Source organism: Cryptomeria japonica, chromosome 4 (genome assembly GCF_030272615.1).
Source record: "Cryptomeria japonica chromosome 4, Sugi_1.0, whole genome shotgun sequence".
Taxonomy (NCBI): Eukaryota; Viridiplantae; Streptophyta; class Pinopsida; order Cupressales; family Cupressaceae; genus Cryptomeria; species Cryptomeria japonica.
This window is the reverse complement of record NC_081408.1, coordinates 480,862,569-480,884,420: the sequence shown is the minus strand read 5'-3', so window position 1 is coordinate 480,884,420 and position 21,852 is coordinate 480,862,569. Positions and strand designations below refer to the sequence as shown.

The window sequence follows — 21,852 nt, the reverse complement described above, 5'->3', positions numbered from 1 at the left end:
CTTCCATGAGTTAAGTACATTGAATCTGGACATGCTGAGATGGACTTCACTGATTGGAGAAGTGATGACTGGGATGCCACCTCATCTGACACTTGAAGCTTGCTAGATATTCAATTTGATGTCGTTGAGAGGCTATCTTTAATTAACTCTTGTTCTAACTCCTTTTGTCCTTGATGTGCAGGATGATGTACCTCGCCTTGGAGCGCTGGATTGGAAGAGGTCGCCCTTGTCTTGGCTTGATCGTCCTGGCGAAGACCGTCCTGGCGAAGACCGTCCTGGCGAAGACCGTCCTTGATCCGGCTTGATTTTCCTTGAAGAGACCTCCATTTGATGCCTACACAACATTTCAAAATTAGTAACATGATTTTGCAATGAATAGATAGAGAGCAAATTTTAGGAAACTTAATGATAAGTCCTTTATTAATCATTTCCTAAAAAATGATTGAGCTAAGGCAAAACAAAATTTCAAAATTCAAAATTAAGGCAATGACGATCAAAATTTGAAATTAAAACAAGAGATCTTGCCATACCTTACTTGAGAGCTTAACTCTAAAATGCAAAATAAAGGAATTCGCCTAGGCAAAATTTGAAATTCGATAGTCTTGATGTGATCTTCAAAAGAACGTTCCTCCTATCAACTTCGCCACCCTTCAAGTCTTGGACGTGATTTCCTCTTCAAGTTAGCAATTTCGCCATCTTTGATATGTCTTTGACGTCCTAGGCAACTTCGCTCAAATGGAAACTTCAAGTTCGCCTCTCCTTTGGATAGTAGTTTCGCACCACCTTTGATTGAATTCGCTCCTCTTCTTGAATGACAATTTCGCCCTTCCCTTGTATGAAATTCGCTCCTCTTTTGCCTTCTCCAAGTTGCATATGAGAGATGATAAATGATGATGTGAAAATGAAATAAACACCTTCCTTTATAGGCGCTCACCTTCATATTGACCTTAGGCCGACTTTTTGCAAAATATAGCAATTAAAACGATTTTTAAATAAATAATAAAGGCCGACCTTGACAAAATAAACCCAAGCGCTCCCTTTTGATTTTTATCAAATTAATAATTAATTATTAAATGCCTTTATTTTTAATTAATAAATTTCGATTTTTTACAAAGGCAAAAAATAATTAATAAATACATACCATGCGCTATTTAAATGCTTTTAATTAAATATCGATTTTTTTTCTAGCATTTAAATAAATTTAAAAAATGTTTGTTTAGCGCCCAAAAATGAAAAAGTGGGAAGATACGTACCTCATCGCCCTGGTCCCTGACTGAGGGACAGGAGCGATTTTGCTCTTGTGGGCCTCATTTCACTTCATCACCTTCGAAAATTATATTCAACGGATTCGCAATGCCTCCTTTCATTCATTCATGCCTTGAGATCGGTTGAAATTTGGCGAGAAAATCATCTACAACAAAAATCGCTCTGGTCCCTTCCTGAGGGACAGGAGCGAACTTAAGCATTTTGGTCCTTTGTTGACGTTTGATAATCTTCAATTTGTCTTCAACGGGTTCGATTGACCTCCTTTCTTGCCTTCGAACATAAAATTTGCTTGATCTTTGCCCAGATCGTACCTTATGAAGAACTTCGCTCTGGTCCTTCAGTGAGGGACAGGAGCGAATTTGACCCTCTAGGCAAAACTTCATCATTTCATTGTTTTTTGATCAAGTCTGGATGTTCTATCATGCTCATTTCGTCCTTCACCATGCCTTTGATGTCTCGATTCGTCCAAACAAGGTCAGGAATGGCTCAACTAAGCATTTTCGCTCTGGTCCCTTGGTGAGGGACACGAGCGATTCGCCTTGGTCCCTTGGAGAGGGACACGAGCGCATTTCGCTCTGGACCCTTGGAGAAGGACACGAGCGAAATTTGACTTTTCGCACTCTCGATCAGGACAATTTTAATGGAATATAACATTTAAGTATAAGTGACATTTCCTTCTATGTTTCTTCTTTCTTATACTTTAAGTTATATTCCATATATACTTTCAGGATGTTTGAGAGTGGTTTCAGACCTCCAGGAGTTATATTGCAAAATCTAGTTTTTGGAGGTTTTTCAGTTTCCAGACTTAGTCAAATTTCAGGATCAGGACATTCCAGACTTAGCCAAATTTCAGGATCAGGACCTCACTCAAGCCGGACTTGCTACCCTGTTGATCTCCCCGACAGCACTTCAAGTTATATTCATTTGATAAAGTGTACCTCTTTGGACCTTCTCACATCGTCAAGACGTTAAAATCTTGCAAGGACAAAGCAAAATTGGATTTGTAGCTCCGGTCCTTCACTGAGGGACAGGAGCGATTTAGGCAATTAGCACTGTTATGGACGTCCCAAAAATCTTCAATTTATATTCAACGCATTTATCTCATGTTTTTCCTTGTTTTTGAACGTAAACTTGCCTTGACCTTTGTCTGGATTTTGCATAATGAAGGAAATCGCTCTGGTCCCTGGGAGAGGGACGAGAGCTACAAGGTACCTCGCCCTGGTCCCTTGGAGAGGGACAGGAGCGATTTGGTCAATATAGGTCATTCTCCTTCGTTTTTGCATCTCAAATTATATTCATTTGGCAAAGCATCTTCCTTTGGACGTCCTCAAATCATTAAGTCATCAAAATCTTGCAAGGACAAGGCGAAATTGAATTTGTAGCTCCGGTCCTTCACTGAGGGACAGGAGCGATTTTTCTCCTGGAGGCATTTCTGTGCTCATGAAAATCTTCAATTTATATTCAATGGAAAGATCTCGCCTTTCTCCATCACTTCCAATTCGTAATTCATCTTGACCCTGCAGGAATAGTAAAATATTTGAAAACGAGCTCCCGTCCTTCACTGAGGGACAGGAGCGATTTTGCTCCTACAGGCCAAAATATCATGATTTTACACATTTTATCACTTCACAAGGCGAAAACAAATCATTTGAAATGCCTAGGATCAAAATTCAAAAAAGTCAAAATTTGGTCAAAAATATTCAATTGGACAAAAATATTTCATCTTCAACACTTAGACAAATTTAAGCTCTGCATCAACATTCCAATTGAAAATTAGACCATTCTGGCTAATTCATTTCATTCAAAATTTGCATTCTAGAAAAGGAAATTCAAAAAGCTCTCAAAACTGACTGGATTTTGGTCCAAAAAGACGGTAATTAGAACCCTAAGGCTTGACCCTAAATCCAGACAACTAACAAACTAACAAAACCCTAGAAAAAGCAAAGCGAAAACGAGCAAAACGAGCAAAAAACATGGGTCCCCATTTGCAATGGGGCGATGTGTGAAAACGTCACAACAAGTTTGTAGAAAATAATTACAAGGGTTTTAACTCAGCCAATTGCACTAAAATTCATTGTAGGGTCAATAATGTCAATTGGAGTTGTCATTTCATTTAAGTAGCTCCTATTTCATCATATATTGAATTTTAGTCAAATAAGGAGCTCAACCAGGTAGGCTCAGGACACCTGGTATGCAAATTTGCTCATTAAGTGGAAATAAAAAGATATTCTTGAATTATTACATTGCTGTTGTAAAAATCAGAAGTTTGATTTTAATTCTTAGTATTAGTTTAATTTCATTTTTGCATTTACTTCCATTATGCATCATTCAAAAACCCTAAAAAACGCATAAAAACCAAAAAACCTCAGCAAAACCAAAAGATTATATCGCTGGTCAAAGATTCAATTGAGACAAACCAATCAGATTTGTGTCAATCCCTAGTTGGCACACCCTGACAGGTTGGTTTCTATAAAGTTCTTTGACCAATGTGGAGATGTTTTGGGTTTTGAAGAGATTTTGAGGATAACTTGTGTGTTATTGACTTTTAGAATGTTGCACAAAAGATACAATACAAATAGAAAACTAAACTAATTCTGAAAATTGAAAATCAGAATTCTGATTTTTATTACAGCAGTGCAATTTGAGAAGGAAAGACAATTTATTTTGCTCAAGGTGCAAATTTGCATACTAGGAGTCTTGAGCTTGCTTGGTTGAGCCTTCTTATTTGACTGAACTTCAATACATGCTGATGTGGGAGCTCCCAGAGTGTGGAATTAGCTCCAAAAGAATTTATTGATTCTGAAATGAATTACCAAAAACAATTGGAGAAGAACTAAGAAGACCCAGATGGAATACTGATTTCTTGCCAAGTGTAGCCCTCCAGGAATGAAGGATTTGTCTGTATTATTGAATATGCTGATCACAAATGACCTTATTTCTCCAAAATAACTACCGAACTATTATTCTTTATTGCCAACAATGAAGATCAATGCAAATTGCAAGCTGAAAACCCTTGTATTTATTTTCTGTGAAATCCAGGCAAGGGAGGATGGTACGGCTGTGCTGAAAGAGGTACGACTGGCCAAAATAATGTCTATTTTGCTTCTTGTGACCACCAAACTCTCTCCAATTTGCTGTGTGTGCTAAGCTGATGCTGATTAGACCTTCAAAACTACTGAATTTGGTCCTCAATGACTTGAAATGTAGTCTCCCGTGTGTCCAAATGCTAAATTAGTGAAAGGGGCTACGTCCTGTCACCAACGATGGAGGTTTTCGTCTCCAATCTTCTCTTAGATCTTTGTCAACCACGTTGCAGAACTGCTGATGAAAAGTAATCTCAAAAAAATGAATAACAATAATGCCAAAATGAGCCTCCAAAATGTATTTTTAACATGCCTCAAGCCCTAATTCGAATTTGGGGTTAGGGTTGTACTTTTGGCATCATAAAACATGTTAAAATGTTTCTTTTTATTAAAAAATAACTTCCCCTAAGTGGTTTGACCCATTGAGGGTCTAATTCCTAATTAAAAGTGGCCATATTATTAAGTTATAACTTCTAGGAAAATGTGCGAAGGGGCCACTTTATTAATATAAAGTGATTATATTATTTCACTTTATTATGTATTTAATCCAACTCAGGAAATATTTAATATTTCTAATTTATTCATAAAATGAAATCTGCGACTTAGATCTAAATTCCGTCTGAAGAACTGTGATCACTTATGTTACTCGAGTCCTGCAGGCCAACTTATAGTTCCTCCTAAAAATTAGGGACTCGCCCTAAAAAATAGGAACCTCTCTCCAAACACTTGTAAAAGGATCCTGTTTTGCTCCCTGGTCCCCCGGGTGGTCATCCAGTCAACTGCCGGTTTTCTTTAAAAAATAGGAGACCTCCCTATAAAGTAGGAATTATCGTCTAAAGGTCCAAAACGGCTCACGGAGCCCTTGCAAAGCTCCATGACCCTCGGAATGAGTCCCCTAATCATACCGTTGACCTATGGGTACTCAAATGATAGGTCAACCCCTACTCATCTCCTATCGCCTAGAAAGGGGACATTACAAAAATTCAAAGATTTTTAACGATTTTAAACTTGTTTCATACATTCTTTAATAAATCAACCTTAAAGACACAATAATCTCATCAAATAGAAGATACTTTGAACACATACACAAGTTTACATTGATCACATAAGTATAAATGCAAATTTTAGGCTTGAGCTAAAGGAAATAAATTAAACTAAATAACACATTAGAATTGAACAACAATGCTATCCAATGATTAAAACAAAGATCATTGGAATCACATCAACATTTGATTTGGATTGAAGAGAAAATAATACTTGAAATAACAACTAGAAAAAGAATGAAGACAATTAATCACTACAAAACATTGAAAGGTGCTTTGTACATTCAAGAATCAAGGACACACAGCTAACATAGATCTTTTTATTACTTTACTTCTTGATGTAGGAGCATCTAGTTCCACAAGCAATCCTCATCACCAAAAATATTTGCTATTTTTGTTCTGAGTATTCTAATTCCTTTGGGTGTAGTTTTAGCTTCCTTCAACTTGATTCTCAAAAAATATTACAGGAAGGTTGTAGAGTTCATTAGATGATACACACTCATAGTTGTGCTACAAAATATTTATAAATTGTTACCAGATTCTCACAAGTTGCTACAAGATTTACTATTGTTGTTACCAGATGGTTTTGTTTGAATTGCTTCAAAAATTGCTACAGGGTCTGTGTACTAAATTATTGTTACAAGGACTCTGTAATCCAGCTACAAGCAGATTGTGTATTCAGCTACAAGATGACTGTGTATTCTAAAGTGTTTATACCTGAGTGTTAGGTGGCAATAGGAATGATATAAAGGGCTACTTATAGTATTGATGTAGAGTTAATTATATTAGCATTTATTAGATAAAGATTATTGTGATATTATGGAACAAAACAATATAAAAACGATATAATTACATCTCCTTATTCTACCAGCTGCCAACTATATCATTTAAGGTGCTTTATGCCTTTTGCTAATCCACGAAAGAAGAGTCAAATTTGTTTCTCACACTATTCATTGCTTTTAGCAATGTAGATGTCAAGCAGCGATTGGTGACTGAGTTTTCTACTTGTGCCGGCTGATTTTTGGGTCGTGCTTTTTTTTTCCATTCTTTTGTCCAAGTTAAAACAAAGTATTTATTATTATTTTCTCTTTTTATGTTATGCTGGGCACAGTAGAGTCTCAGGCTTGAGACTTGGCTAGTTTGCTGAGCTTGACAAACTCGGTGAGTCTGAGCAGACTTGGCTAGACTTGGCCGAATCCGAGTCCAGGGTTGTCTGGACTTTGTAGAGTCGACCCGGCTCTGGACTTGCAAGGTTCGGGCCAGACTCGTAGAGTCTTGTAACTATGGTTGGCTTTGATAGATTTAACAATAGGGCAATCAAATTTTTCTTGACATGCAAGAACTCTTTTATTATTATCATTCAAATCAGCAATATTTGAAGGAGGGTTCAATTTAATGGGAATCTTATCAATATTATCTGGCTTAATAGAACTAGCTTTAATACCAATATAATTTTCTTGATTTTCCACAATGTTTTGAGGGACTAGCTCTTCAGATTCTTCACCAATTTTTGAATCACCATCCGTATCCATATTATTACCAGCAATGTGAACATTATTTTAACTTACAAAAATCTTTCCTATAGAATTGTAATGTCCCCTCCCTAGGTACAGGGACTGGCCTATCATCGGGTTCTCATAGGCTAGTGGAGTGGAAAGGGGACCCATTTCGAGGCTTGTGGAGCTACATAGGGGACCCCAGTGCCACAATCCATTGGCTCTAGAAAGGTCAATAGGCTGACTACCAATGCCTCCCTAAAAATAGGGATCTCCCCTAAAAAATAGGAACTGCAACCAAAACCTCCAGATTTATTCTTAGGGTCCCCTACTGTGTCTTGGTCAACCTCCAGATTTGTGGTAGAAGACTTCATGAGTCATTTTGGGCGATCAAGGATGATCTCCTAATTTTAAGTGGAATCCCTATTTTGTAGGGGTTGATTGGTAGTGGCCCTGCTATATTTAGACATTACCCTTGGACTGGCAGCAACACCCAGTTTTCATTCTGGAGTCTAGGTGATGATTTCAGGAATAAAAATGAAATATTAAAGTTATTACTTTAATATTTTATTTAAATAAAATAAAGTGATGCTCATATAATAATACTTTATAAAGTGATCCCCATGGCACTTTTTCCCTAGGAGGCATCAACTTAAAGTTGTTTTTAAAAGGTGGTCATTTGTTAATGATGAATTAGACCCTTGGGGGAGGTCGATCCACTTAAGAGAGAATATTTCTTAAAAAACAACTTATTATTATTAATAAGAGAGTTATAAGGGGTTTGAACTTGATGAAGAGAAATAAGTTATAAAATAAACTTTATTAAAATTAAGAGAAAACCCTAAAAGGTTCGATTAGGGTTGGAAGTCAATAAAGCAACTTTCAATCATTCATTTTTTTACAGCAGCAGATGGGGTTTGAGCTCTGAGAAAGAGTTTGAGCAGCAGATCAGGCTTCTGGGAACAAAAACTCTCAGGAGATTGGAAGGTTGGACAAAAACCCAACATTTCTTGGAGGTTGAATTCATTTCAGAATAAATCATTGAGCAGCAAATAGTGAATCAGACATATTGAGCAGCAGATTTGAAGGTTCAGATTGCAGATCTGGGCTGCTTGCACACCAATTATCAATATTTATCATCAACTTCAGCTAGCCATCACCTTCTTTGTGTTATTGCCATCAAACCCTAGCTGGACGTTGTTGTGCGAATCGCACACCCATCCCCGTCTTGGATAGGGACCCCCCGGTTTGTGCCTTTCTGTCTTTGTGGAAGAGGAAGGGGATATGAAGGGTCAAGTTGGTGAGTGATGGAGTCTGGAATGTCATCTTGATCTCCAAGCGCCCTGAAATTTGGCTAAGTCTGGAATGTCCTGATCTTGAAATTTGGCTGTCTGGAATGTCCTGATCCCGAAATTTGACTAAGTTTGGAAAACTGAGGAATCCTCCAAAAACTAGAATTTGCAATATAACTCCTGGAGGTCCGAAACCACTCTCAAACATCTTGAAAGTATATATGGAATATAACTTTAAGTATAAGTTATATTCTTATACTTAAATGTTATATTCCATAAAATGATCCTTCGGCGAGATCTTGACAAACTCGCCCAAGTGACCAAGCTCGCACTTCTTGAGGAAAAGGTTTAAAATCGCCAATTTCAGACCCTGGGGCAAAAACTGGAAAATATTGAAATGTTGCAAAAAGCCCCCAGAGGTCCGAATTTCACTTAAGTCCTCCAATTTCGGACCCTGGGGCTAAAATGTGAAAAGGTTCAAAAGTTGCCAAAAGCCCCCAGAGGTCTGAATTTCACTTAAGTCCTCCAATTTCGGACCCTGGGGCCAAATTCAAAATTTCCCAAAAGGTGCTTTAGGTCCGAAAATGCTTGGAAAGTTGCAAAAAGCCCCCAGAGGTCCGAATTTCACTTTAAGTCCTCCAATTTCGGACCTTGGGGCCAAATTCAAAATTTCCCAAAAGGTGCTTTAGGTCCGAAAATGCTTGGAAAGTTGCAAAAAGCCCCCAGAGGTCCGAATTTCACTTAAGTCCCCCAATTTCGGACCCTGGAGCTGAAATTCGAAAAATGATAAAATTGCAAAAAATCTAAACACTCTGAAATTTGCGAAAAGGGGCTAAAGGTCCGAAATTTACCTTGAGTTTTCGAAAAGGTGGTTAAGGTCCGAAGTTTTTAAAAGAATTTGCAAAGCATGTTTAAAGTCCGAAATTCGTAGAAATTGTAGAAAGTGCCTTAAGGTCCGAAGTTTTCTTGAGTTGCGAAACATACGCTAGGGTTCGAAATGCCTCCAGTTCACTAAAACGCTTAAAACTCCGAAATTTGCAAAATATGCTAAATGGTCTAAAATTTACCTTAAAGTTGCAAAAGACCCCAAATGGTCCGATTTTCTTTGATTTTGCAAAAGGGCGTGAATGCTCCGAAGTTCTTTCAAAATTGCAAAAATATGCCAAGGCATCCGAAGTTCGCCCTTAGGATTAGAAAACACAGTTTAAAGTTTGCAAAACAGCGCCATAGCTCCGAAATCCAGAAAGGGCATGAGTGTTAGGATTTTAAAATTTGCAGGAGCTCTTCAAACCTCCAGAATCGTGCTATAAGAAGTTTTCAAAACGCCATAAACCCATTCAAAACGCCCAAGACTCCAAAGGTAAAATCACGCAGAAGTAACGCCCAAACACCATCAAGACCAAGGATCAGATTTCACATTCGAAGAGAAAGGAGAAGCATTTTCAAGATACATCTCACAAAGAGCTTCTCAAGCCAGACGTCGTAATTAAATTTAATATTCATTAAATTAATTAATTAATTTCAAATTAATTTAATGAAGTGAAATTGATCGTTCGCAGGTCGCAGGATGTCATTAGAGAACCAGGAGAAAGACCTGAAACGCAAATCGAAGAAGGATCGCAATCAAGGCCAGGCGCTGAAGACTGAAAAGGAAAAAGATGTGGGAACATGCTGCAGGAGCGCAAGAGCAAACAAACATTGGGAACTGTGCCACTGAACAAAGATGAAGTCCACCACCGGGACCAAAGACCAAAGAACACTCTGAATGCTGCAAAGTTTATGCCTTCTCGAGAAAAAGCACACAGCTGGATTTAAGTCCAGAAATTCAGTTTTAAAACTAAAACTGCTTTATTGTAAACTGCCTATGGGTCCCGCGCAAGATATTTTTTTGTATAACTATTCCCAACCACCAAGAAGATTGGATAGACCTGAATTAAAGCCAAATAGTGGCAGGTAGGTGAGATAGTCGCTGGTTGGATAACAGAGAATTAATTCGGCATGGGTTAAACCTGCCAGCTTCTGGAAGGCAGATCAGGACCCTTGGATGCAGTCCATCCTAGCCTTCGATTCAAAATTGTAATATCTATAAAAGGCAAAGGCCTTTCTTTTGTAAAGGGTTAGATGGTTAGGTAGTTAGAGATTGTTAGATAGTTAGATTTAAGAGTTAGAATAGGTTAGATCTTAAGCCAAATAGTGGCAGGTAGGTGAGATAGTTGCTGGTTGGATAACTGAGAATTAATTTGGCATGGGTTAAAGCTGCCAGCTTCTGGAAGGCAAATCAGGACCCTTGGATGCAGTCCATCCTAGCCTTCGATTCAAAATTGTAATATCTATAAAAGGCAGAGGCCTTTCTTTTGTAAAGAGTTAGATGGTTAGGTAGTTAGAGATTGTTAGATAGTTAGATTTAAGAGTTAGAATAGGTTAGATCTTAGCAGTAGCATAGAGATGTTGCAGAAATTGTTGTAATAGGCAGCTGAAATCAATATATAGACATTGAATTGGTGTTTATTGTCTTGTTTTCATCCTGTTTGCATGGTTTCTCTCAGCATTTTAGATAGATCTTTCTATTTTGGGTGTGCAGGTATTTGATAGATTCAGGCTCATACCACTGAGGATATACTGATTGTGTATCCTTTTGTGTGGTTAACCTGAGCCTTCGATTGTGCTTAGTTCAATTGCAGGTGTCCGTCTGAGTGGCACCAGAATTGGGTGGTTAGCCATGCGTCTCCAGTCTGAAAATCTTCCAAGTCCCTTTGAAGATTGCTCCGTTCCTGCAAGGTTGTGAGCTATTCTGGCCAAGTAGGAATTGGTTATGTTGAATCCGTCTACCCGCATACCCGTGTTGTTAGTTTTAGATCTCCTAACCCTTTCCTTTTGCTCTTTATTGCGTAATTCGAGAATCACAGCAGACCAGTTTGTTGCAAATCGTAAGTCCCCTTGTGTTTCCAGCAAAAACACATCAAACCATTGAGTAGTCCCGTAGTCAAGACCTGGCAATCAAAACCTTGAGGTTGTCCCCTTTGATCAAACCAAAAACAGCATTAGGGACTTCCTTATCTCAAGAGAGGATAGGATACTCAGCTGGTTATTCTATTCTGCGTTGGCCGTATGGAGTTTGCAGCAATGCGATTTCAGACACGTCAACAGACGTTAGGTACTCAGAGCAGACCAGAACATAAAAATCAGACCATAACCAGTCATTACTAGTAGATCAGCAATTTCCAAATAAAAGGCCATAGTTGGAGCAGCAGTTGCACCACTAGGAGTTTGGGTTTGGCTTTCCAATAAGTGATTTGGGCACAACTATCAGATTCAGCCATTCTGAATCAGTTTGGCACTGCTTTTCTTGTAATTCTTTGTGGTTCCATCAATTAAACTCCACCAAAGAACTAGCGTGGATTCCGGGTATGATTACATCTTGCAATTTGGTGTTTTCTAATTGTTAATCTGAATTTGTATGTTGCTGTTTTAGTAAATCAGAACTCAGAAGTTCATAACAGTCATCTACACTTCTTGTTTATGAGTTCAAAGCATTGTTTATTGGCATTCATTTCATGTTAAAACCTTCCACCATCAATTGGCTTTAAAAACCCAACGCAAACCTTGCAAACAAACCCAAACAAACTCAGTCAGCAAATTAAACATACTCAGAAAAATCAGAAAAATTAGATCAGATTTGGTTGGGGATCTTTCAATATTTCTTATTTAAGAGTGGGCAGCCCATTTTCAAAAGACTATCTTTCTTACAAAAGAAGCAAACATTTAGCTCTTCCTATCCATTATATTTTGCAATTATAAACAAAGCCATTTAAAGGAATAGATCTATAGTCAGGGAGACTGATATAACCTTGCATTCTTGTTGAAGAAAAGATCTTGTATCTTCCATCTTAATAACATCACCTAAAGGCTTAAGAACTTGAGGAATCAAGAACCATGAACTTGGAGGTACATCACAAATTTCAATCCACTAGGAGAGGATTTTAGAACAACATCCTCAGGATTAGTAATCAGATCCGAAGGAAAAACCCTAAATAGAGTCCTTCCACAATTCTAGAAGCTTTTAGATGTAATTCTCTTTCGTATGCTGTTACTCTTAAGGAAAACAAAGAAAATCCCTTTTTGAATCATACAACTAAATGTAACATATAGACATCAACCAATCATCAATAAATTTTCTTACAGGCAGAGCCTCAGGTTTTAGACAAACTATACAAAATTTCTGTAGATTTTAGTCTTGATTCCTCTTTATTAAGAATTCTGAGCATTTCATTGTTAGGTATCAAGGCTGAAATAGAGGGTTGCTCACTTGCACACCATCTGCTTGCTCTTGTGTTTGTGAAACTCCTCCATTAGCTTGAATGAAAAACTCTGCTACTTTCCCCATGACAGTTTTTTTTTCCTAAAACTAGAACCTCTTTGAAAGATAGGTTACTATCTCCAATACCAACCTTTGGCCCACCACTAATTGCCTCCATCAAGCCAAGGGCCTTTGTGTACAACCTTCTCCAAAAACTGCAAGATTTAACCACTTGTGGGAGTGTAGACATTGGGAAGTATACCTTATCGCACCCCAAACCCAGAACCTTTGAACAAATATGTGGGAAAATAACAATCCAATATAAGAAGTATAATAAATACAACAAAAAGGATGCCAAAACTACAAGTTAAATCACCTAAATTAGCAAAAAACCAAGACGATAAACACAAAGGAGACCAAGAAAACACAAGTAGAATGAATCTGAATAAAAAGCAAGGAGATCAATGGAGGATGGATATTCATCTTCCACACTAGAACTCTCTTTCCTCTTTTCTTTTACTGTTTTTCTGAGTGCTGTAGGTTTTAGAAGCCATTCTATTCATAGATATACTTACACAGTTACATAATATTTTGATATTGATGCCAAGTGGTGCATTACAGGGAAACTGATTAATGGCAGTCAAGCAAAGCAGCATCCTGCTTGATACTTCCATTTCTCAGATTTCTATATGCTTCAAATTTTGTCATTAAGTTGATGTTCTAGAAACATGTAATCAAGTCATTGCCATTTAGTAACTAATTGTGCATCATTTAACTTGTTCTATCCAATCCTTTGAAAAACACACTTTATTACTTTGTTTATAGAGTCTTCATTTTGTGTTTGCTAAGAGTAAGAGGAAACCTGTTAACCTGCATCAGCTAGATTGTATTTTGTTGTATTTCTGCTTCCATGCAAAGATGTGTTCTCGATTACATAACATTATCTGTCACAATTCCAATTTAAAAACATGCAGGTTGGACGTAATTACCTGGCTCCTGGGTGGAAGCAAGAACTGATAACCATTTCTCAACTTCTTGAAAGGATTCAATCTAGTGAGCATTCATCTATGGGACCTACATATCTGGCACAACATCCTTTATTTGAGCAGGTTCTATTCATTCGTTTGGTCACTAGAACTTTTTCCTGGTATTGTCTCAGAGAGTTGAATCAAATATTTCTTGTTGAAATTTCTATTTCAGATTTGGTTTAAAGATATACTTTTGAATGCTGCATAGGTTGAAATGCCATTTCTATGCTGACAGATATCACAACTGGGCAAGGATATTTGTGTGCCTGACTACTGCAGTGCAAGCAATGGTGAATTGCATTCAGTTAATGCATGGTTTGGTCCAGCTGGAACAGTAACACCTTTGCACCATGACCCACATCATAATTTTCTAGCACAAGTAAGTGTTGAAAAAACTCTTTTAAAGTTTTAGGCCATTAAAAGCTGAAATTATATCTTTTTGCATGGTTTTGAAACATTGATATTATCAACGGAGAAAAGTATTGTTGTGTGGCATTCATTGCTGATTCTCTGTAGGCAGTTACTACATTTGTGTTTCACACATTTATTTAATATCATAACTCCTGATGTGTAGTTCTCTTCATAGATATGAGGCCTGGCGACTTGGCAAACACTTTCTGACTTGTGAGCCCAACTGAACCATTTCAAAGACTCTAGGGTTCTGGCTGCTGAGATTCATGAATCTGTCCTGACAGGCAGACTCAGAAACTGCCCAAAAAATTAGAATCAATTTAAAAAGGCAATTCCATATATAATATATTTAAAAAATATTGTTGAATTCTTTTGCTGAATCTGATTCCGTTCAAATGTTCGTCTCATCGTTATGGTTATAATCTAGGGAGGCAGTTTTGAATTTTCAATCAGTTCTTGTCATTATGGTTATAATCTGAGACTCTGTTCAAAATGGTGTCTTGTCAGAGAAAAGAACAGTGTTGTTATTTTGAAAGTAGGTAAAATTAAAGCACATTTTCAATATTTTCTTATGGTTATGCTTCAAACGATCTTAAAACAGGTGAGTTCATAGTTGGCAAACTTGCAGAGTACTCGCCAAGTTTTTTTGCTCTACGAGTTTTTCTGACTTTTACTCGCTGAAAAACTTGCAGAATCTTTTGGAAAAACTCGGCGAGTTTCTATAAAAAAATCACGTACACTAAAAAAAGAGGCCTAAACACATCAAAAAATTATCTATTTTTTTTTTTTTCAAGTCAGTTTCATTCTCTTCATCAGAATATAATATATATACATGAAATATAACATTTCTTCTTTCTTATACTTTAAGTTATATTTCATGTATATATTGGCAGGATGTTTGAGAGTGGTTTCAGATCTCTAGGAGTTCTAATGCAAATTCTAGGTTTTAGAAGACCTTTTAGTTTTTCGGACTTAGTCAAATTCCAGTAATCAGTATGCTCCTATCAACATCCTCTCTCTCTCTCTCTCTCTCTCTCTCTCTCTCTCTCATTCACTTTATCTGCCTTGAATTTTAGACCTATCTATCTCCCTATCACTCTTCCTCTATCCCCCTCTCTACCACACTCCATCTCACTCTCTCCTCTCTCCCCCAAGATCTAGACCTATCTCTCTACCCCTCTCTTTCTCACCCTCAAACCTCGGCGAGGGGTGCTACTCTCAACCTAATTTTAATTTGCAGATGCTTGGTGCAAAGTTGGGGTGGAAATACCCCACATCCCAAAAAAATTGCCCTCAAAATATTATGTCAGCCTTGTAGTTCATCCAATTGTGAGCGTAATTTGAGCTTGTTCGAAGCAATTCACACAAAGAAGAGGAGCAAGTCAGCACAGAAACGCCTCAATGACCTTGTCTTCGTGCAATATAATCTTCGATTGCGCGTAAGGAAGGTAGAGGAAGTAGAAGGTGGTCCAATTGACTTGGATGATATAGATCCTTACAGTGATTGGACATCACAGGAGCAGCCTCCACTGTTTTCCAAGGATGAAATCACTGATTTGGAGAGGCAGGCTATGGAGGAGGAGGGGGGTGGATTTGGTTTCACGTTGGATGACATTGAGGAGGAAGAGGATGAGGATGAGGAGTCATTGCCAGTGCCAGAAGCAGGTGGAGACATAACTTCATCCAGGATGGAGGACGAGCCAGCCATACCGAGTGAGGTGGCATAGTCACGCCCACTACAGACTTCTAGGACTAAACCCTCTAGTTCTACCTCTCCCACAGTTTTTGCTAGAGCTGGAAAGAGGAAGTTGTAATTGTAATGATGTATTTACTTTTGGTTTTACAAAACCTATTTACTATTTTGCTTCTAGGCTTCCAGCCATCAACATTCCTCATGAGGATGCGATTTTGTAGACACTTTGCATTTAAATATATCTAGAATCAGCTTGTTTCTTTTGTGTTCTCATTTATTGACTCATTGGATGCATCTTCTCATTAAATTTTGCTTCCAGGCTTCCAGCCATCAACATTCCTCATGAGGATGCGATTTTGTAGACACTTTGCATTTAAATATATCTAGAATCAGCTTGTTTATTTTGTGTTCTCATTTATTGACGCATTGGATGCATCTTCTCATTAAATTTTGCAAAAAAAATGCATTTTTAATTAAATTTAAGCGTGTTTTTAAGTTGCTGAGTTTTTCACCAAGTTTGTGTTGAGTTTTTCCGAGTTTTTCCCGAGTTTTTTTTTTCAGGCCTTGGGGAGTTTTGCCGAGTGGTGAGTAGTTCATCTATGGGTGAGTTAATGCATTTGTAAAATCTAACCTAAAATTTTGTATCATCTGCATTGATTGCATTGATGCATATCAAAATACTGATACATGAATCCTTGATAGAGAGTTGCTGCATATTGATGTTAAAATGGCAGAGTGACAAGCCTAGAGTAGTTTTGCAGACACCTTATCTGTCCTAAAATTTTGTAAAATCTGTAGTGGTGCATAGTTACACACTGATACATGAACTGTACAGTAGAGAAATTATGTATATAGATGTTGAAATGCGCAAAATATTTTTGCAGATTATTTTGTCTATTTTTAGTATACTTACATTTGTTGAGGTGTTGTACACCATACATAAATATTTTATAATTGGGTAATGTTTTCATAGGGGGGTTTGTAAATGCAATTGCAAAAGTATTTAATGTGGGTGGCACATTGGGGGGTCATAATTTAGTGAGCAGATGGTCAATTGGGATCACTGGATGATTTCTTTTTAATATATTTTTTGGTATTGTAGGATGCATTTAATTTTGTAAAAGCACTAAAGGCTTTGGCTCACATGATACATTGAATATTTTTGCTTGAGGCATTAAATATTGGTGGCAAAATGGTTAGGAAGCTTCTACTAAGCTATCTTCAATTATTTCTTTCTTGCCTCTAAGTAGAGGGCTTGGATATGAGGTTATTCATATCATCATGTGTTTGATTCCTCCTTGAGTGTGAGTGTTGGATCTCTTGGAAGAGTTTGAAGCTTGAAAGTTTATTGTAATTATTTTGTTTGCTGAATAACATATTAGTTGGAGCATTAGAGGTTGAATTTTCTCAAAATAGGTTTTCTTAGGACTGTATAATGGTGTCTCATACTCGTGTGTGCTTCATTGTGGTGTTTCATTCTTGCTATTTATTTTTTGTTGTTAATTTTCAATATTGCTGAAGATTGGTAGATTGGATAGCTTTTGACTCCTCTTATAGGGTTAATTATGGGAATTGTTTACATATTGTTAGCATTTTAATTTGCAGCTTTCAATGTGATACAAAAATGGAACATTTCTTGTAGAATTGCTCTTGAAATTAGAAGGAGAAGCTCCCTATCACAAAAAAAATCTAATCTAAACAATAATTTTAAAACTCTACGTGAGGCAAAAATCTTGCTGAGTACCTTGCAATAGTACTTGGTTGTGATTACCCACCACAAATTGTTTCGATTATAGTGGAAAAAATTTACCCAACTTGTGACTTACGGTTGGACTTGGCCAACTAAGAGTGATAAAATTTAGAGATGATTTCCTTTGGATCTTTAAAGCATGTTTTTAAGATGCTGCAAGGGTTTTAGTTCACATTTTTGAGACTTCAATTCTGCCATGGGTCTAGCATCTCCTTGTCCACAAATACTTTGGCTTCCTATAGGTTTTTGAATCTTTGATAATAGTTGTCTGCAACTTTGTTGCAAGCTGCAATATTTTACATGTATCTTGAATCTAATGATAAGGATGCCGTTCTTATTTCTTTTTGTATTAGTTTGTAACACATAGGTTTTCCTTATCTTATATTGTAGTTGTGTGGAGTGTATGAGAAGCACCAAAATCCATTCCAAGTTGAAATTTTTATCTTGTGCTTCCTAAATTGGTTTCATCCAATTCCTATTATTATTTGTTACTGTTTGTTCAGAAACTATAAATAACAATATTTGTAAGGAGAAATGAAGTTTTAAATTTGTTCTTTTGCAATTTGTTTTGAAAATGGCCTTCCACAATCTCGTTTATATTGTTGACTACTCACCACAGACTTCAAGTTCCATACTAAATATTTAAATTAGAATATAATCTCAATTGTTTTTTAAATCTACTTTTTCTTTATCTAGTGTAAAACTTCTTGGTGCCATGGTTCTCATCAAAGGGCCTTCATAGAATAAAAACCAACCTGCTGATGGAAGTGCAACCACCAATTAGTATGTTCTTTTCCTTTTTTCCTGGTTTGTGGGTGGAATTGAGATTGGGCTGCTGTTTGCGGAGAAATGTTTAATGCCTTGTTGTTAAGCCTTCGGTATGAGAACTGCTGCTAGCAATCTAAAAAATATATTAGTAAATTAAATGAACTGTGTAAAGAATTCGCTGTTAATATTGCCCTGGCCTATATAAATGATTCTTTGCAAGACTTGTTGGCTGCTATAAATGCAAAACAGATTGAAAACACCATACTCCAAAATTATGTCTCCCTCTTGGTCTTTTACATGCAAGGCCGAAAAAATAATTATCTCAAATTATTCCTTACAAAATAAAACAAATGTCTTGATTTTCCGTGACAATACTTATCAGCCTTCAAGGTAGAGCTGAAGGCATTGGAGAAATACTCACCGCAAAGAGACTAAGGCACTGATTAGCAGATCTTATGCAGTAATTTTGGCAGTGTCTGGCCTCAAATTTGCTGCCAATGCCTTGGGCATTCCCTGTATGCTGAATACTGTTTGTCAATTATTATTTTATTTTGAGCTGTGCCTACAATGTTAATTCTTGTTTTCTGTTACTTCCCTTTTGCTAGGCTTGATTTCCATTTCTGGAAAAGAATATGGCATCCACGACTATAATTAAGAAAGGTGGCAAATGTAAGGACCCTGGCTGGAAACATGGGATAGAAGGTCCAATAAAGGGACTGAATATTTGCAATCATTGTTCAAAGATATGAGACAAGATATAAATTGTTTGAAATATCACCTTGTACAGTTCTCTTGTTGAGATATTATGCTATGTACTAATGCAACTCAAGAGGTTTAGAATGAGGTGAGAGCTCCCCTTTTAGCTTTTGAGTGGAAGAAAAAAGGAAACACAAGGACAAAAAAACACAATGGTAGCCTCACCCACATATCATAATTCTATAAGGTCAAATGCTGGGGTAGATATGGGAGGGCTCTTATTCCATTGGGCTGCAAACACGAGGAGTAGGCTGTATGGGTAACCACACTTCCAATTTCTTTGTTTCTCATAACACTCTTGATTTGCAACCTTCATTGGAAGGTAGTGCATGAAACAGGGAATCGCACCATGAAATGAAGTTGGCATGTATCAAATTTTGGTACTACAATCGTATTCCCTTTAATGTTGCTTAAGTGTTTATTAGAAGGAGCTAGTTACCACATTTACTGTGGTAAGGGGTCCAAAGCTCCAAGCATTTATGAACTAAGTGGCCCATTATTGGAGGATGAGGTCAAAAAAACATATAAGCTATGTAATCCCCCTTTTTAAGCATCAACTATTTCTACAAGTTAGCCTATGACTTTGGTCCTTGTAGGCTAACATGGTGATTAGGGGGCTCTTCTGAGGGTGTTCTATGACTCTTCAACTGACCTTTTGGTGCTTACCTTAATGTCCTAGTTTATTTGTGGTATGCCTTCTTGAGATCATTTAGGGCTCTTTGATACACACTTACTAATTTTAGTAAGTCACTTCAACGTTTGGATCGTACTTACTTTTTATAGTAAGTCACAAGATGATCTGTGGGCATCATGGCTATGTTTGGAAAGTTGTCAAGATTAGTCTTATGAATTACTATCGGTATTTATTAGAGATAATGATTTAATTTAATTTATTAAAATCTTATCAAGCATTGACTTTAATATTACTAATTATATTAAATGACTTTATGAGGAGTTAAAAGGGGTTAAAAGAGTAAAATATAGTAATCTCATAAAGTGATTAATTAAAATCCATAATGGGGGTGCCAATATAGGGAGATATAAGGTGAATATAAAAATTAATTCTTAAAGTGACTTTATGCTAATTAAAAATTATATAAGGGGTCACTTTATTATTATTATTCCCAATTGCAAGTAAATATGAAAATTAAAAGAGGGAAAATTAAATGGGTCATTTGGAAGCTTCCTTGGAGAATTATTGAAAGATCCCCAGCCAATGTGGAATGCAATTTTTCTGATTTGTATGTTGCTGAACTGAAGGTTTTAATGTTGTTTTCAGAGTTTTGTGCTTGGGGTTTTGATGCCAATGTGTTGTATTGAGTTTAATCATAAATAGAACCTATGAATCACAATTTTGGAAGTCAAAATGCAGAAATAAAGTGACTGATAATTAATCTCAGAATTCTGATTTAGGAACAGCAGTAGAATAATTTTCAGAGTCAAGAATTTTTTTACACCAAAAACAACAATTAGCATACTAGGAGTCCAACACCTAGCGAGGAAGGGTGTTTTATTGAAGAATATCAGTATAACATGAACTATGGACTCCCAACTGGCAATGGTAGCTCCAAATGGTTTTATTCACTACTGCAACAATTACCAAAAACAAATATAGGAAAACTACTGACTCCCATGCCTGGCTCTCAGGCTAGATTATTCAATTTATTGGAAAATAAACAATTTGACTGAGAAGTTTATTCTTGTAGCCTGCTGAAAATATCAATAAACTGCTGTGAAGTGCTACTAATAAGATTGGCATGAGATTTAAGCCCTCAATTGGCTGGATAGAACAAGTTTGGCATTCTGAGGGTCTGCAAATGGTACAACTACCTCTGAGAGTTGTACAACTGGTTTACGAGGTGCAATGGCTGCCTTGTGAAGATCATAAACCCTTCCAAATCTGCAATTTGCTGAATTAAGTGTTCTTTGAAGCTCCAAAAGGAATTCTGAGTGAATTCCTCTCTCTTGTGGATTGGGATTTCATCCAATACACTTGCCTTAAAGGAGTTTTTGTTCCCAGAAGACTCAATTGTTGCTGAAAACCTTCTCCAAAGCTCAATTCTCAACCTGTGATGTACAAATGAATTCATAGATGCCAAAATGAATGCTCCTCTTGTTGCTTTATAGCCTCTTAACTCTAAATGTACCCTTTAGGGTTCTCATATCTTATTAAAAATGAAATTTATTTAATAATTATTCCCCAAGCAAGTTCGCCCAACTTGAGGGTCTAATTTGTCATTGAGGTTGGCCACTTTTTAAAAACAATTTATGCCTAGGGGGGCATGCCATGTGGGTGTTTTATGTTTTATTATTACTTTATAACTTGACCCCATAAAGTCACTTTAATTAACTTTTTTTATTTTTAGAAAAAGTGACTTTATAATAAAATAACATTATATTCTCAAACAATAACACTTCCTAGCGCCAAAGTGTCGAGTATAGGACCCCACATGCCAGCATTGTCATCTCCTATTCATTGAATTTTTCCTGCGGAGATGGATAGTAGGCGAATCTTTGTATTTGAGTGCTCCAACTAGGAAAGAGGAGACATTACAGTCCTCCCTTCTCAGGATTGCTTGCCCTCAAGCAACTGCAAAGCTGGATGCTAAAGTATCATCTCTCCTTCCCACGTGGCATCCTCTATAGGCAAGTCGTTCCAATGCACCAAATATTCCTTGATCACTTTGCTCCTCAACCTCCTCTCCCTCATATCAAGAATCTCAGCCGGCTTCAAAATCAATTGGCCCTCCTCATCCAATGAAGGCAAATCAGGTGATGGAATCACATCCTGTCCCAAAGTCTTCTTCAAGCAAGACGTGAAAAACATTATGTATCTTACTCTTTGAAGGTAACTCAAGCTCGTATGCTACCTCTCCAATCCTCCTCAGAACTCTGAATGGGCCATAAAATCGAGGCTTGAATTTCTCTGCCCACTCCTCTTGATTGTACTCTGCCTATAGGGCTGTAGA

At 37.1% G+C, this 21,852-nt stretch overlaps 1 protein-coding gene across 14 annotated transcripts in view; it reads left to right on the top strand.

Moving 5' to 3' along the window:
- LOC131079503 (lysine-specific demethylase JMJ30) overlaps positions 1-21,852 on the top strand; it is a 153,752-nt gene that overhangs the window by 87,959 nt on the left and 43,941 nt on the right. For all 14 annotated transcript variants that reach the window (XR_009113987.2, XM_058017464.2, XM_058017463.2 and 11 more), the window contains 2 exons: positions 13,452-13,586; positions 13,741-13,884. Coding sequence is in view for 13 of the 14 variants with exons in the window: in XM_058017464.2 (XP_057873447.2) it covers positions 13,452-13,586; positions 13,741-13,884 (279 nt within the window). In the remaining variant the exon portion in view is untranslated. The remainder of the gene's footprint in view (positions 1-13,451; positions 13,587-13,740; positions 13,885-21,852) is intronic.